The 14,843-nt window shown below is 46.5% G+C and overlaps 1 protein-coding gene across 1 annotated transcript in view; it reads left to right on the top strand.

Moving 5' to 3' along the window:
• LOC112107427 (tenascin-R) overlaps positions 1-14,843 on the top strand; it is a 79,976-nt gene that overhangs the window by 19,411 nt on the left and 45,722 nt on the right. Inside the window, exons 3-4 of the mRNA XM_024201121.2 lie at positions 5,678-6,154; positions 12,587-12,850. Coding sequence (XP_024056889.1) covers positions 5,678-6,154; positions 12,587-12,850 — 741 coding nt within the window. The remainder of the gene's footprint in view (positions 1-5,677; positions 6,155-12,586; positions 12,851-14,843) is intronic.

Below are 14,843 nucleotides of genomic sequence, written 5' to 3'. Positions count from 1 at the left end.
GCTACATGCGGCCTGCGGGCCGCAGGTTGCCCACCACTGTCCTAGAGTGTAAGAGGCTACAACGCCTATCGGCTTCAGTGAAATGCCTGCTGATTTACCCTCATGTAACAGAATGGAACTGGGCCCACTTACCAAGGGCTGATTTTGGTTCCCACAAGAAATTGAACTGGTGTCGGTTACACTCACACCTATTTTGGACACTCATGCTGACTGCCGGATTGGTGCAAGTTATCAGACACTACTTTGTCACTTGAGCCCATTTGCTGATCAGCTTAGACCCTACATGCGACTTACCCAGCCATGTACATCACCAGTGAATCTGGCCTTCTCTCTGTGGTCACTTCGTGTTGCGCTTTCCCCAAGCTCTTCAATATATTCAGCAGTGACCTAGAGGAATCACTGTCTGCTCAGATGAGAAGAGAGCTGAACTTCATTGCTCTTTGCATCTTGGTCTTCCCCCCACTGCTCAACCAATGGCCCTGTACCCTGACCGAGACCTACAACCTTCTACCAATGTACCTCTCCATACTGGCCTAGAAAGACTTTCCTCTTCTGGGGAGAGATGGGAGCCCAGTCCCTTCACTCACTCCATCCCAGGCTTCCCCACACTCCTTCAATAAACTGTGCCTGGCCTAGAGAAATTTGCTTCTCTTGGCATAAGAGGAAAAATTAAGGCCTAGATTTGACTTTTAGGCACTGGAGTGGTGTCTAAGTTTCAGCCGCCCTGGAGTAGTCCCAGAAGGCATTGTGACCCTGAGACACACCCCGAGTCACAATTCCTTCCCTGCTTCCTCCTTGTTCATGGTGAGGGAGGGGCTTTTTGCTACTAGCCTATACTGGCAGTGAGGTACAACACCCCCTGCCCTGGCTCTGCAGCTCGGCTCAGCCAGTGGGAAGGTAGGGTCAAGGCCCTGCTCCTTCCTCATGCCTCCATGCCTACCCATGCCAACTTGCTCCCTTCCTAGAACAATGCATCCCAGACCCAAGGTTGGGCAGGGGGGGAAGTGGGATGCTTAATCCCCGATATGGGCATGCAATCGAAGTCACAATCCAGCCTTAACTCTCTACATTGAACCACCGGGGCCTTTTCCCATGTAGCACCAGCGAGGTGCGAGCATTCTGAAGAGCTACAGGTAAACAGGAACTGAACTTAACAGCGAGATTAATCCGCAGAGATTCCCGCCAAGAACAACCATTTTATATCATTGCAGCTCAAGTCCTTTCACCACTAACGTATTCACAACCACAGCTAAAGCCAGGTTAAAAAACAACTGCATGACACTAGCAAGATGACGAGGCAGCAAGTCCGTCTTGTATACCCCCTGCTCCTTAGCAATCATTAGGCCAGTTCTGTAACTTTTCATGGGATCGGTAGAAGAGAAAATCTACTGATTTCCTAAAAAGTCCCTTCACGCAATACAGCACCGCAGGAGTCAGCAATAAATGAGTTCTCTATCCTCTCCCTAGAAGGACTGAGTGGATATGAAAATCACAGTTAAAAAAAAAAAATCAGGGGATAACTTTAGCTGCCATGAAAGACAAACAAACCCTTTTATAATGAAGGCACAAAACTATCAACAGAGTATTCCATCTGAATAATAATGCGCAAGCTTTGTGAAGCTTTCTATAACCCTTCCATTAGGGTTACTGTTTCAAAAGACACAGTTCAGTTCATCATCTCTACAAGGCAGTTCTTCAAAACCAAGGAAATAGCGGGTTGCTGTAATGAGATGGGTTATGAAGGAGGGTGTTGATACAATGAATTTCAATTGAGTGAGAAACCAGAGCCAAGACCATTTTTTACATCGGAGGGAGCTTCATAAAAAATGGGATGTTTTCGCAAAGAGTTTCTGCTTGACTCCTTAACAGCATGCATCCGGGGTCTCTGAATGGTGAAGCATAGAAAATGAACACTCAAATGGGGCCTATGAGAACTCCTCAAGGGGAGAAAATGTCAAGGTATGGAAGGTATCCAAAGCCCTATCCCAGGTGCAGAAAACCACTGTCCAGTGTAGGGGGAAGACAGGAATTGGCTACAATCAAAAAACCCACACTTTACTCCCCCATGTCTTCTCCTTTTTTAACTTGTTATTTTGTAATTGGCATAATACATAATTACACGGGGCCTAACCCTGCTCTTAGTCACACAGCAATGTAAATCAGGAGTAACAACACTGAAGCCAATAAAGTTATATCAATAGCTAATAGGAGAATCAGGCTCATGATCTATGTCTGTGAGGGGGGATTATATGCACACATCATCATCATCCAGAGAGAACACAGCAACACACACAGAAATGTGTATGGGTCAGATCAGCAGCTGGTGTAAAATAGCACCAGTCCAAAGCAAGCGACACCAATTTACACCAGCTGAAAGTCTGGCACCAAACCCTTCTATCCGTACATACATAAAAATAAAATGTAAACTTCCCACCATTAAACTGACGTGCTGAATAATCACTGTTAAAATCAAGTAATAAAATTCAAGAGATAAAACATGAAAGGAGTTAGTTGTAAAAATAGTTGTAGGTCTATTTGGGTTATTTATAATATATGCAAAAAAAATATTTATTGTTCTATGGAATCTCCAGTCCAATCTCAGCTACACCACGGTGATCTGGAGTAACTTCTTTAAATTCAGTGGAGTTACTCTGAATTAACACCAGTGTAAATCAGATAAGAATCGGTCATCCCCCACACACACCCAGTGCCAGACATTTCCATAAATGATCCTCCACTTTCCAGCAACTGTTCAAGCATCCTCTCTCATCTACTGACAATTTAACAAGAGTCTGAACATCCAAACACCACCCTAACGTGGTCCTAACACACTTTATAACCAACCACTTTTATGTTTGTTGGTCAGCAACATATATGATAGGTGGTGATAGCACCACCTATAGTTAAGATTGCCTAACATTTTCCATTATAAGACTCTGTATTCATTTGCTTATAACTTTACCAAACTTCAACCATTCAGGTTGACATTTTCCACATCAGGTGTCTGTATCAGGCTGACTATTTTGGAAAAGTTTCAGTCAAATGGTTCAACCATTTCCAAGAATGAGTTTAGGGGAAAATACATTGTTTTGCCCATGTTAAAATAATTCTTACCACCATCTCACCGAGAAGCTCTTGTGCCTCCATGCACTGGAGTGAGGGATTGAAATTAGGTAACAGGACTGCCCTGGTGTCAGGGATGTGCCTTTGCTGTCCCTGTGAAAATGTGCCCAGATTTATCCAAACAATAAGCCTCCAAAAAATCTCATTTTGCACGTACTAACTAGAGACTTGTTTGGCGGCTTAACTCTCCAAAAATTCTGACTGCACTGAGCATGCTCCATCTCTGCACAGCTCTTACATGCCAACCAGACTGCATATGTGCCATCCCCACAGAACAGCTGAGTGTGCTCTGTCCCAGGCCTGCAGGGGCTGCACAGGACTTTTCCTGCAACTGTACCTCCAGCCAGGGGCTCAGCTGTGGTGCCAGGCACAGGAACTGAGAGCCGGGAGACTGTCTTTCCTGTGCTCTCCTGGCTCCCCATTGCTGGCACTTGGGTGATCAGATGTTCTGATTTTATAGGGATGTATTACCCCCCACCATCACTCAGCAGCCCAATGGGGAAGACAGGCAGCAGGATAGAGGGTGTTGCAGGAGCCAGGGAGTGGGAAGGAGAGGGGCAGAAGCCAGGGGCGGGACAGACAGGAGCAGAGGGAGGGGAAGAGGATTGGGGGTATTTAGATGCAGCGGGGAGGGGGCAGGAGCCAGGGGATGGGAGATGAAAAGGAGCAGAGGGGACAGGAACTGATGGTTTGGGGGTGTTGGGCAATAGTAGAGGGGTAGAGGGAGGAACTGGAGTTATATAGGGGCAGGTACTTGGGGGAATTAGATAGGAGCAGAGGGGCTGGGGATAGGAGCCAAGGGTTGAGGGGCGGGAGTTGGGTAGGAACAGAGGGTCAGAATGGTCTGTAACCTAGGGCAACCCCTCCAGAATCTGAATCGAACCCAGGTATCCTGAGTCTACATTCTTCTGCTGACAGCAAACAGATGTCAAGACTCCTGGCAAAGAGTCTTATCCCCCTCTGGTGGCTGGCTCACACAGAAAATAATAGCCTACTACCATCATCGGGCACTCCATTAGCTCAAGTGGTAGAGGTCTGTGCTGTGGATCTAAAGGTCTGAACTCTGCTGATGACCCACATTGGAGGTGGATATGGTTCCATATTATAGAATTTCTGGAGGTTTTTTTCAGTTTGGTTTTATTATTAACAAATTAAGAAATTACGTCTAAAAAATACATCAGAAGGTCTTTACAATTGCAAAGCCAAGCATGCAAAAATTAGACAATGCCAGAATTAAGATTGCCCTAAATTGAGGCCCCTGGTGCATCTGCATTATGATACAGTCTTTAATGACATGAACACATACTATTTCGTCCACAGAACCCTTCCAGTTTGAGGATGTTGAATTCAGGGAACAACCCTACAATTTAAGAAGGGTGAAGTGAGATGGAAGAAAGCGGAATCTTCTAATAAGCATATTAGAGAGATAGAGAGAGAGAGAGACCAAAACATTTGAACACAAATTATTCGGATTTTGAAGCCCAATAAAATGTTTCTACGGTCAGGTTTTCCCAGTTCCAATGGCCAGTAGGAGATGTAACAATTGCACTTAGCACTCACCTTTGATCACCCCACCTGCCCTCTGCTCACTATTCCATCTCCCCTGGAGGCTACTTCTAATGCTCTCCAACCCCCTGAGCAATTTCAAACAAATACCCTTTTGTTTTAAATCAGCCTGACAGAGATATTCTTCCTCTCTTCCCCTCTAGCCAAGGCCCAGGATGGACTAAAGATTCAGTTCTCAGCCAGTCACAGTTTCCTGTACATAAAAATGTCACAAACCCAGGGCCCAATCTTGCACCAAGTTTAGTGCTGATGGACCTGTGCACCAGTGCAGACTGGGGCTTAAAGTTTTGCAGCCCTGCAGGTCTAGTAGCTGCACATGGTTCAGAGAGGCCATCAAAACTGCTAGAAATAGCTTTTTTATATCTCACAATGTCATCCACAGTTAGCAACTCTTGTCCAGGCCTGCATAGCATGTGCCAAATCAAAACCCTTTGAATGCAAACCTGGACATCGGAATTTTCCAAATAATATATAATAATCCTAAGTGAAAATTGTGTTAAGTGCATTTTGTCCTAGCTCCAAATGGACCTTTTAAGCATGTCAGAAAAACCATTTCACAGCTTGGGGGCAATTCAGCATGACTGGCACTAGCCCACGGCTGGAACAGCGACGGAGCACTGCAGGTCAAGACCAAAGTGTCCTGGCAGATAGAGACAATGCATAACTGTTGATAGTGGGTGGGGGGCACAACGTAAAGTTCTGGCAGGATGCCGTGGGGTTCATGGCAGGGCATCTAAACCCTGTCAGAAATGGGGGGCACGTGACCCTGCGTGCCCCCCCACGCGTTGCCAATGCAAGTGGCAGAGTTATGCAGGAGAATAACGCACAGTGTAAGCAGGCTCCTACTCCTATGAGCATTAATGTCCCCCGGCAAATGCCATATGAAACTACAGCACTATTGGAAGGGTATCATCATACTGTGGGGAATCTTCTGTCCCCACCACACAGCCCCTATTGATAGCTGACTTGTTGATTTTGATCATTCCAGGGCAGCTAGATTACATCCCCCACTGCAGCGGACACGGTAACTTTAGCCTGGAGGCCTGTGGCTGCATCTGCAATGAAGGGTGGGCTGGAAAAAACTGCTCAGAGCCCCACTGCCCCATGGGCTGTTCCAGTCGGGGCATCTGCGTAGAAGGCCAGTGCATCTGTGACAACGACTACAGTGGGGACGATTGCTCAGAGCTCCGCTGCCCAACAGACTGTAGCTCCCGAGGCCTCTGCGTGGATGGGGAGTGCGTCTGCGAAGAAGGTTACGCAGGGGAAGACTGCAGCGAGCTGAGGTGCCCCGATGACTGCTCGGGAAAGGGGAGATGCGCCAATGGCACCTGCGTCTGTCAGGAGGGCTACGTGGGGGAAGACTGCAGTCAGCTGAGGTGCCTGAATGCCTGCAGTGGACGTGGGTTCTGCCAGGAGGGGATGTGCGCTTGTGAGGAAGGTTACAAGGGACAGGACTGCTCAGCAGGTAGGAGTGGCCTCCCTACCTGGCCCAGAGCTGGTGCAAGGGTAGGCCCTGCTCTCAGCCTGCTTGTGAAGTGGGTGAATCAGGGGCATGTCAGGATGGGTTGGCTTGGCAGGAAGGCACCACACTACTGCTGTTCTCTGCTCCCTGGGGCCCTGGAGCCATGGGATGCAAAGCACAAGTTAGAGCAGCCCTGAGGTTGCTCTGACTTACATCAGGGCCCTGCCCAAGCCTAGCATATGGGCAGAGCTTTAAACTCCCCTTGCCCACCTCCCTCAGTCCTTGCACTGAGAACAGGAACATAGTAATTGAGACTTGGGCCCACACATGGCCAGGCGTGGGGCCATTGCACACAGACAAAGCTGTCGGACATTGCGGAGGTGATTTCTGCAGAGTAATTCATTTGGGGAGGGAAATAGAAAATACCATCATGCTCTTGTCGCAATTCCCTAACTCAGCCAGGGTCTCCGTGCTGTGCAAGGGACCGGGGTCCCAGCATTCTGCATTGCCTGCCTGCTCAGGACCCCTGCTGACATCAGTGGAAGGACCATGACAGCTGTTGCAATAGTTCACATGGGGACCCTCTGCCAGTATCACAGGGGAAGATCACCGTGTAACCAACGGCTGTTGCTATGGCAACTGTAGTCCACCCAATAAAGGCCAAGGGCAAGTGCTGCTCCTTCTTGGGGCTATTACCATCTGTCTGGAAACCACCTGCCCTCCACCTTTTGCGCAGGGACATCTGGGTCATTATCTAAAGTGCTTCTCCACTTGTCTCTCCTGACTAGGGCCACTTGAGAACGAGGATAAAAGCTACGTTCGGCATTTCACGCCAAGCGCCCAGATAACAGGCCTGGCGCTGCAGGGGATGAGGGGAGTGGGTGGGAAGGGAAGCGGTCTCCATCCCAACCAAAGAGATGCCATATTTGTCATCCGTAAGTTTCCCATCTCCCGGCTGGAAGGCAGCATGTGGGTGTTGGCTGGGGGCACGTGACACTCACAGGTTTATATGCATTCACCTCACTGCTGATCTCTCTTTCGTGGCTGCCATCTCCCCAGATCATACAGTTAGGCACCAGGGCTGCATAGTCCCAGACAACAAGGACGTGCTCACCCCAGTGAGTGCCCACTAGGCCTGCTGCTTTGGGCACCCCCTGCCAAGATACACACAATTTAACCCTTTTGTCCCAGCTAAAATGGTGCGTCGGTCACAGAGCAGCAAGGAAAGGGCTGCAGCATTTCTACATAGGTGAACCTCGCCACTCACAGAGCCTGGTCTCAACAGCTGGCTCTGCTGCACCTCCCCCTAGAGGCTCAACCTTTTCACTCCTCCCCAGGACTCTGAGCTGTGCATGGCCAACACGCAACGCTGCTCCTTTTTAGTATAGGCACCACAGCTGCAGCTACTACATAGGTGCTGGCCAGCAACCAACTACTTCTCCAGATTGTCTCTGTTCATCCCACAACCCTCATTGTTGCTCTGCTGTCTGCCCAGCTTCTGCCCCACTCACCACTCCCCTCCACCTTGTTTTTGCTTCTGCACTGCCTGCTTTCTGGACCTGCGTTCCCTACACCTGCACTATCTGCCCAATTCCCCCTTTCACTTAGCCCCTTAACAGTTGCAGTGCTGCTTTTCAAATCAACAAGAAAAATGCTGCATAACGTGACTGGGTTGGGCAGGACTGGGGGAGGTGAAAGAGGGATGAGAAAGCCATTATTTGAATACTGGTTCACCTCCCAGAGCCCCTCTTCTGCTGCCTTCAGTGGAAATCCTAACAAGGTGTGTTTTGGATGCAGTTTAGGACTATTTTTAGAAGCTTTATGCAGCCCCAAAGAAGGCATGTTTCCCTCTCAGTCACATATGGCCTCTTTATTTTTTTATTTCATTGAAGGCAATTAAAAGCAAAAAATAATTAGTGGGGAAGGAGAGCTAATAACTGATGACATCAAAAAAGCTCAGGTGCTTAATGCCTGTTTTGCTAGATACCCAACACAATTAATATTAGCAGCAAGAAGGAAGGACTGCAAGCCAAAATAGGGAAAGAACAGGTTAGAGAATATTTAACGTTAGATGTGTTCAAATCGGCAGAGCCGGATACAATTCATCATAGAGTGCTTAAGGAACTAGCTAAAGCAATCTCTGAATCGTTAGCGATTATCTTGGAGAACTCCTGGAGGACGGGTGAGATCCCAGAGGACTGGAGAAGGGCAAACATAGTGCCTGTCTTTAGAAAGGGAAACAAAGAGAACCCCAGGAATTAGAGCCCAGTCAGCCTTACTTTAATATCTGGAAAGATACTGGAACAAATTATTAAACAATTTCTAAGCACCTAGAGGATAACAGGATTACAAGCAGTAGCCAGCATGGATTTCGCAAGAACAAATCATGCCAAAGCAATCTAAATTCCTTCTTTGACAGGGATACTGGCATAGTGTATGGGGGAAGCAGTAGTCACGATATATCTGGATTTTGGCACAGTTCCACTTAACATTCTCATAAACAAACTAGGGAAATGCGGTCTAGATGAAATTATTATAAGGTGGGTGCACAACTGATTGAAAGACCATATTCAAAGAGTAGTTATCAATGGTTAGTTGTCAAACTGGGAGGGCATATCTAATGGAGTGCCACAAGGGTCAGTCCTGGGTCTGGCAGTATTCAATATTTTCATTAATGACTTGAATAATGAAGTGGAGAGCATGCTTATGAAATTTGCAAATGACACCAAGCCAGGAGAGGTTGCAAGCACTTTGGAAGACAAGATTAGAATTCAAAATGACCTTGACCTATTGGAGAATTGGTCTGAATTCAAAAAGATGAAATTCAATAAAGACAAGTGCAAAGTCCTTCACTTAGGAAGGAAAAATCAAATACACAGCTATAAAATGAGGAATAACTGGGTAGGTGGGAGTACTGCTGAAAAGGATCTGGAGGTTATAGTGGATCACAAATCAAATATGAGCCAACAATGTGACACAGTTGCAAAAAAGGATTCTATCAATAACAGGGAGGTTGTTTGTAAGACACGGGAGGTAATTGTCTGGCTCTACTCAGAACTGGTGAGGCCTCAGCTGGAGTCCTGTGTCCAGTTCTGGGTGCCCACTTTAGGAAGGATGTGGACAAACTGGAGAGAGTTCAGAGAAGAGCAACAAAAATGATAAAAAGTTTAGAAAATCTCACCTGTGAGGAAAGGTTAAAAAACTGGCCGTGTTTAGTCTTGAGAAAAGAAGACTGAGGCGGGACCTGATAACAGTCTTCAAATATGTTATGGGCTGCTATAAAGAGGACTGTGAGCAGTTGTTCTCCACATCCACTGAAGGTCGGAGAAGAAATAATTGACTTAATCTGCAGCAAGGGATATTCAGATTAGATATTAGGAAAAATGTTCTAACTATGAGTTGTTAAACTCTGGAATAAGTTACCAAAGGAGGTTGTGGAATTGCCATCACTGGAGGTTTTTAAGAAGAGGTTGCACAAATACCTGTCAGGGATGATCTAGGTAGACTCAGTCCTACCTCAGCAAAGGGGGCTGGATTTGGTAACCACCTGAGGTCCCTTCCAGCCCTTCATTTCTATGATTCTATGAAAAGCAACATTTCTTGGTTCTCGGTCACCTGTGAGCGAGTGACATTAAAAGTGGTTGAATGACAAGCAAATGAGATGTCTCGAAGGCAAACCCAGCACAAGGTCAGGAATTCCTTCATCCTGGTAGGGACTGTCGGTGTTTGTACAGGGCCTATCATAGTGGGTCCTGCTCCATGACGAGGGCTCCAGGTGCTACTGCAACACTACTAATGATAATAATGAGAGATGACCCCAAAGCAAATTACTGCATGTGAGTACCTCCAAATGTTGAGGACATTCAGCTTTGGAGCAGGATCTATGGCTGGCTGCACCTCTGCAATAGGTCGAAACAAAGCCTGGAGTCCAGACACCCACAAACTTGGGGGAATAGTCACATCCAGATCTGAATTTCAGAGTCCAGGGCCATCACGGTTTGACTGCTCCTCCCTTCACTAGCGTTACACACCCTGATGTGGCACTCAGACATCAGTCCTCTCCCCACCAAGGTGGGTTTTAAGACTTAGCAGAAGCAGGATGACACCCTCAGCTGATTGCCTCAACTTTAATTCCATGTATCGCGATAGCTCAGTGCTGTGCAAACACAGAACAAGACGACAGTGCCTGCCCTAAAGAATTCCCAATAAGTATAAAATAAGAGAGAACAGATGGATACAGACAGATGAGAAGTAAAAGGAAACAATGAGACAATATTGGTCAAAATGATCGGCAGTGGACTCAGAGCACCAGTAGCCTAACTCTTGTCAATTTTTTTGTGGGCGTCAGGTCGAAGGAGTTTTAAGGAGGGCTTTGAAGGAAGATAATGATGTATCTTTGTGGATGTTTTCAGGTAGCTCCTCCCAAGCATGACGGGCAGCATGGGAGAAACCACAAGTGTGCTTGTTTGAAAATTTAACCAGTGGGTGATTGAGGCTGGGCAGCACTACGGGGCACTGAGTTAGGAATACTCCCTAGTGAAGATATAGTTAAAAAGCGTTTATTTGAAAATACATATACTGGAAATTGCATTCATTCCTCCCCCTCATATTCTGTGCTATTAACACTGGCTTGGAATAACTGTTGTTCTCAAAGTGTGAGTCATTCCCAAGTTTGCCCCATGATAATATACCGTTTAACACCCTCCCCCTCATTCACACACACACACAGTGTCCCACTGACTTTTGTTTACTGAACAACATTCCCGTTGTGCAGGACTAGTATTGATTATTTGCAGGACTGAGGGGCTCCCACCAAGATTGGGTCCCTGTTGCACTACACATTGGACAACCACATACAGCCCCTTCCCTGAAGAGATTGAATTGACAAGGCAGACAAAGTGTCAGGGCCGGCACGTAGGCAGCCATGACTAGTGGTTAGCATAGGACAGGGGGCCAGGTCACCCTGCCAGCCAGGGTTCAGAACCAGGAGGTCAGGAGCCGAGATCAGGAACCAACAGTCAGATACCAGGAATCAGGCCGATTCAGGAAACAAGGAAGTCATGGTCAAGAGACAAGAGCAGATAGCACTGGATGAGCAGTCCAAAGCAGAGTGGAACCCAGCTGTACAGATGACTTCCTGTTCCTCCTTCTGTCATAAGTAGAGGGAGCAGGCCAGTCAGAAGCTTTCATGTTCCACCAATGGGGGTAGAGCCTTCTGTGACGGGTGTGGGCCCTTTGGGATGTCACCTAATGTTCTGGGATGCCACTGAATCAGCCTATTCTGCCAAGCTGGGTCTCCTTTACCTGGCCTTGCTGGGTTAGGCTCACAAGCCTCTTCCAGCCAAGCACACAGGCAGGGCCACACCCAGCTGCACAGAGACAGAGATCCGCTCTGGAAAGATTCAGCCTTAGGGGCTCGCCCCAACATTCTGGTGCCCATTCCCTTTAAGGGGTACAAACCCAGAGGTTTTATGAAATTCATCCCCTCCCTCAATGTGGAGAGAGATATGCACAACTTCTCTCCCTCCCACCCCCGCAGTTAGAAATTACATATACTGGGTTATATTATAAACAAGAAATAAGTTTATTAAGTACAAAAGGTGAATTTTAGGTGAACATAAGAGAGAACAGACAGAACAAAGCAGATTACTGACCAAATAAAGCAAAATACACAAGCTAAGCTCAATATACTTAAGAAACAGGTTACCAAATGTAAATTCTCACCCTAAATTTTATTTTAGGCAGGTTGCAAACTTTCTGTGGTTCAGAGTTCCAGTTATATTCCTTTTCAGACTGCGTCACCCACAGTAGCATAGTTGAAATACAGATATATAGTCAATATTCCTAACTCAGATACAGAAATGATACAGGCATACTAATTGGATAATCTCATTCAGTAAATTATAACCTTTCCAATGAAATCTTACAAGATCCAACTTGCATAAAGTACATCTCAGTTATGTCATATTCATATCATAAGCATATTTTCATAAATAATATGCAGTGAAATGTCACACCTTCTATCTGAGCTGGTCTTCAAGAGGTCCCAGTTCGCGCTGATGCCAGTAACCCACTGGGTGGAAGATTGGAGCATGATGACCTCCAGGAACCCTGCAGACCCAGGTTTGAGAGCCACAGGTCATGACACAAAGGAGTGGAAGGAAAGAGGCACAGAGAGGTGAAGCAGAACTGGAATTAGAATGGGGCCTCTAGGCTCCCAGCCTAATACCCTGTCCACACCACAGATAAATATTGACTAGCCCCCTACAAGGAATGGATGAAAAGCTTCAGGAGAGACCATATCACACCTCATACCAATTCTAAATGTGATCCTAGTCCCTAGCCCAAGAAGAACATCATGCCTGAAGTAGCGAGATGGAGGATGGATAAGCCATGCACTCTCTGACACTCCCTGTCTATCACCTCTCCCTTTAGTTGCCCCACCCGAGGATCTGCGAGTGGCTGGGATCAGCGACAGGTCCATTGACCTGGAATGGGATGGGCCGATGGCAGTGACAGAATATGTGATCTCCTACCAGCCAGTGGTGCCGGGGAGCCTTCAGCTCCAGCAACGGGTGCCTGGGGACTGGAGCGCTGTCACCATTAAGGAGCTGGAGCCAAGCCAAACATATAACATCAGCATCTACGCTGTCATCAGCGACATCCTTAGCGTCCCCGTTACTACCAAGGTGACTACCCGTAAGTATTGCTTCTCCACCATACAATTTTATCATAGAATATCAGGGTTAGAAGGGACCTCAGGAGGTCATCTAGTCCAACCCCCTGCTCAAAGCAGGACCAATCCCCAACTAAATCCCGAAATGGTCCCCTCAAGGATTGAGCTCACAACCCTGGGTCTAGCACGCCAACGCTCAAGCCACTGAGCTATCCCTTTGGCCAGAAGTAATAGAAAGAAGAGCAGTCTCATATATACCCATGGACCCTGATAGACAGCTTTCCCAGTCTAATACAGTTTCTGGTACATGGTTGCCATCATTTAAAATTGCTTGTTTAAGGCTGGTTGAAATTTTTCCATCAAAACTGTTTTTCAACAGAAAAGTGGGTTTTTGACAAAACTAATTTTTTTCACAAAAAAGTGTCCACTTTCCACAGAAAATGGACAATTTTGTCAAAAACTTGAACACCTGAAACCAAAAAGCTTTTAGGTTTTGTCCAAAAACAAAAATATTTCTATTAGGAACTACTGTCACAGCACCTCCTGCCCCCATTCTCCTCCAGGACTGGATTCCCTAGTCACATTGCATCTCTCATGCTGTTCCATGGCCGGCGACTCCCAGGATGCACGTGGGTCGTCAGATGGGAGGATTGTGGTGCATCATGGGAGATGTAGTCCAACTGGGAAACTTGGCCCATAGAGGAGAATGAGGACACAACATGCTTGAAATACAACTCCCATTTGGCACCTCCACAGCATTTCCAAATCAAATTTTCCATTTTAAAACTGAAAGTTTACATCTGAAAATTTTCAGCTTTCCATTTTTTTGCTGAAAAGTTAAAATTTTCCTTGGGGGAGGGGACATTTTCCAACCAGCTCTGCTGCTTGTAAAATAATGCTTTGGTGGCACCAGAACATCTCTGAAATAAAGCTAACCCCATACAGAACTCTTCCTGAATTAAAGCTGGCTGTTATTGACATAATGCTCTTGTGAAATGAATACCAGTGATGCCTTTGCTAATACAGAACCTGATCCAAACCTCATCAAAGTTAATGGGCGCCTTTCCGTTGATTTCAGTGGGGTTTGGATCAAGCATATAATGCTGTCAAAAGGGACTAAAATTCTGGTCTAAGATTGCCCTAAATGTAGTTTTCCCCTCAACCTCACAAACACACAGGGTACAAGGCTATCTCTCATACAAGGCTGCACCTGATACATGGATGCCTTTTCTTGTTTATTTTCCTTGAAATCTGTTTTATAATAGAGACAGACCTGAGCATCAAAAAATCACATCTACATCCCCAACAGTTGGTCTGTGATTTTGGTTCAGTCCATCTCTAGGATTGAATAATGAAAAGTGAATGTCAGGAGTTCAGATTCATTTTGAGTATACTCCTACAATTCATGGAGGATAGGTCCATCAGTGACTATTAGCCAGGATGGTCAGGGATGCAACCCCACGCTCTGAATTTCCCTAAACCTCCATCTGCTAGAAGCTGGGACTGGACGACAGGGGATGGATCACTCAATAATTGCCCTGTTCTGTTCATTCCCTCTGAAGCATCTGGCATCGGCCACTGTCAGAAGACAGGATCCTGGGCTAGATATTGGTCTGACCCACCATGGCCATTCTTATGTTCTTAATTCTCAAAAGCTTATCCAAACTTATCCCCTGAAGCACTGCCCTCTCCCAACCTCCTACATAAGGCCCTTCCTTACACAGCTTTAGCTATTTCAGGTACTTTTATGACCTTTATTACCATAATATCTGAGCACCTCACAATCTTCAGTCTGTTTCTCCTCACAGCAGCCCTGTGAATTAGGAAAGGACACATACCATTATCTCCATTTTCCCATTGTACAGATGGGGAACTGAGGCACAGAGAGACTAAGTGACTTGGCCTAGGTCACAGAGGGAATCTGTGTCAGAGCAAAAAACTGAACCTAGGTCTCCCGAATTCCAGGCAAGCACCCTACCCACTGGAACATTCTTCCTCTCTATCACAGCCATATTA

The sequence above is a fragment of the Terrapene carolina genome, unplaced genomic scaffold (genome assembly GCF_002925995.2).
Source record: "Terrapene carolina triunguis isolate 2854851 unplaced genomic scaffold, T_m_triunguis-2.0 Scaffold210, whole genome shotgun sequence".
NCBI lineage: Eukaryota > Metazoa > Chordata > Testudines > Emydidae > Terrapene > Terrapene triunguis.
This window is presented reverse-complemented; position numbering and strand designations above follow the sequence as displayed.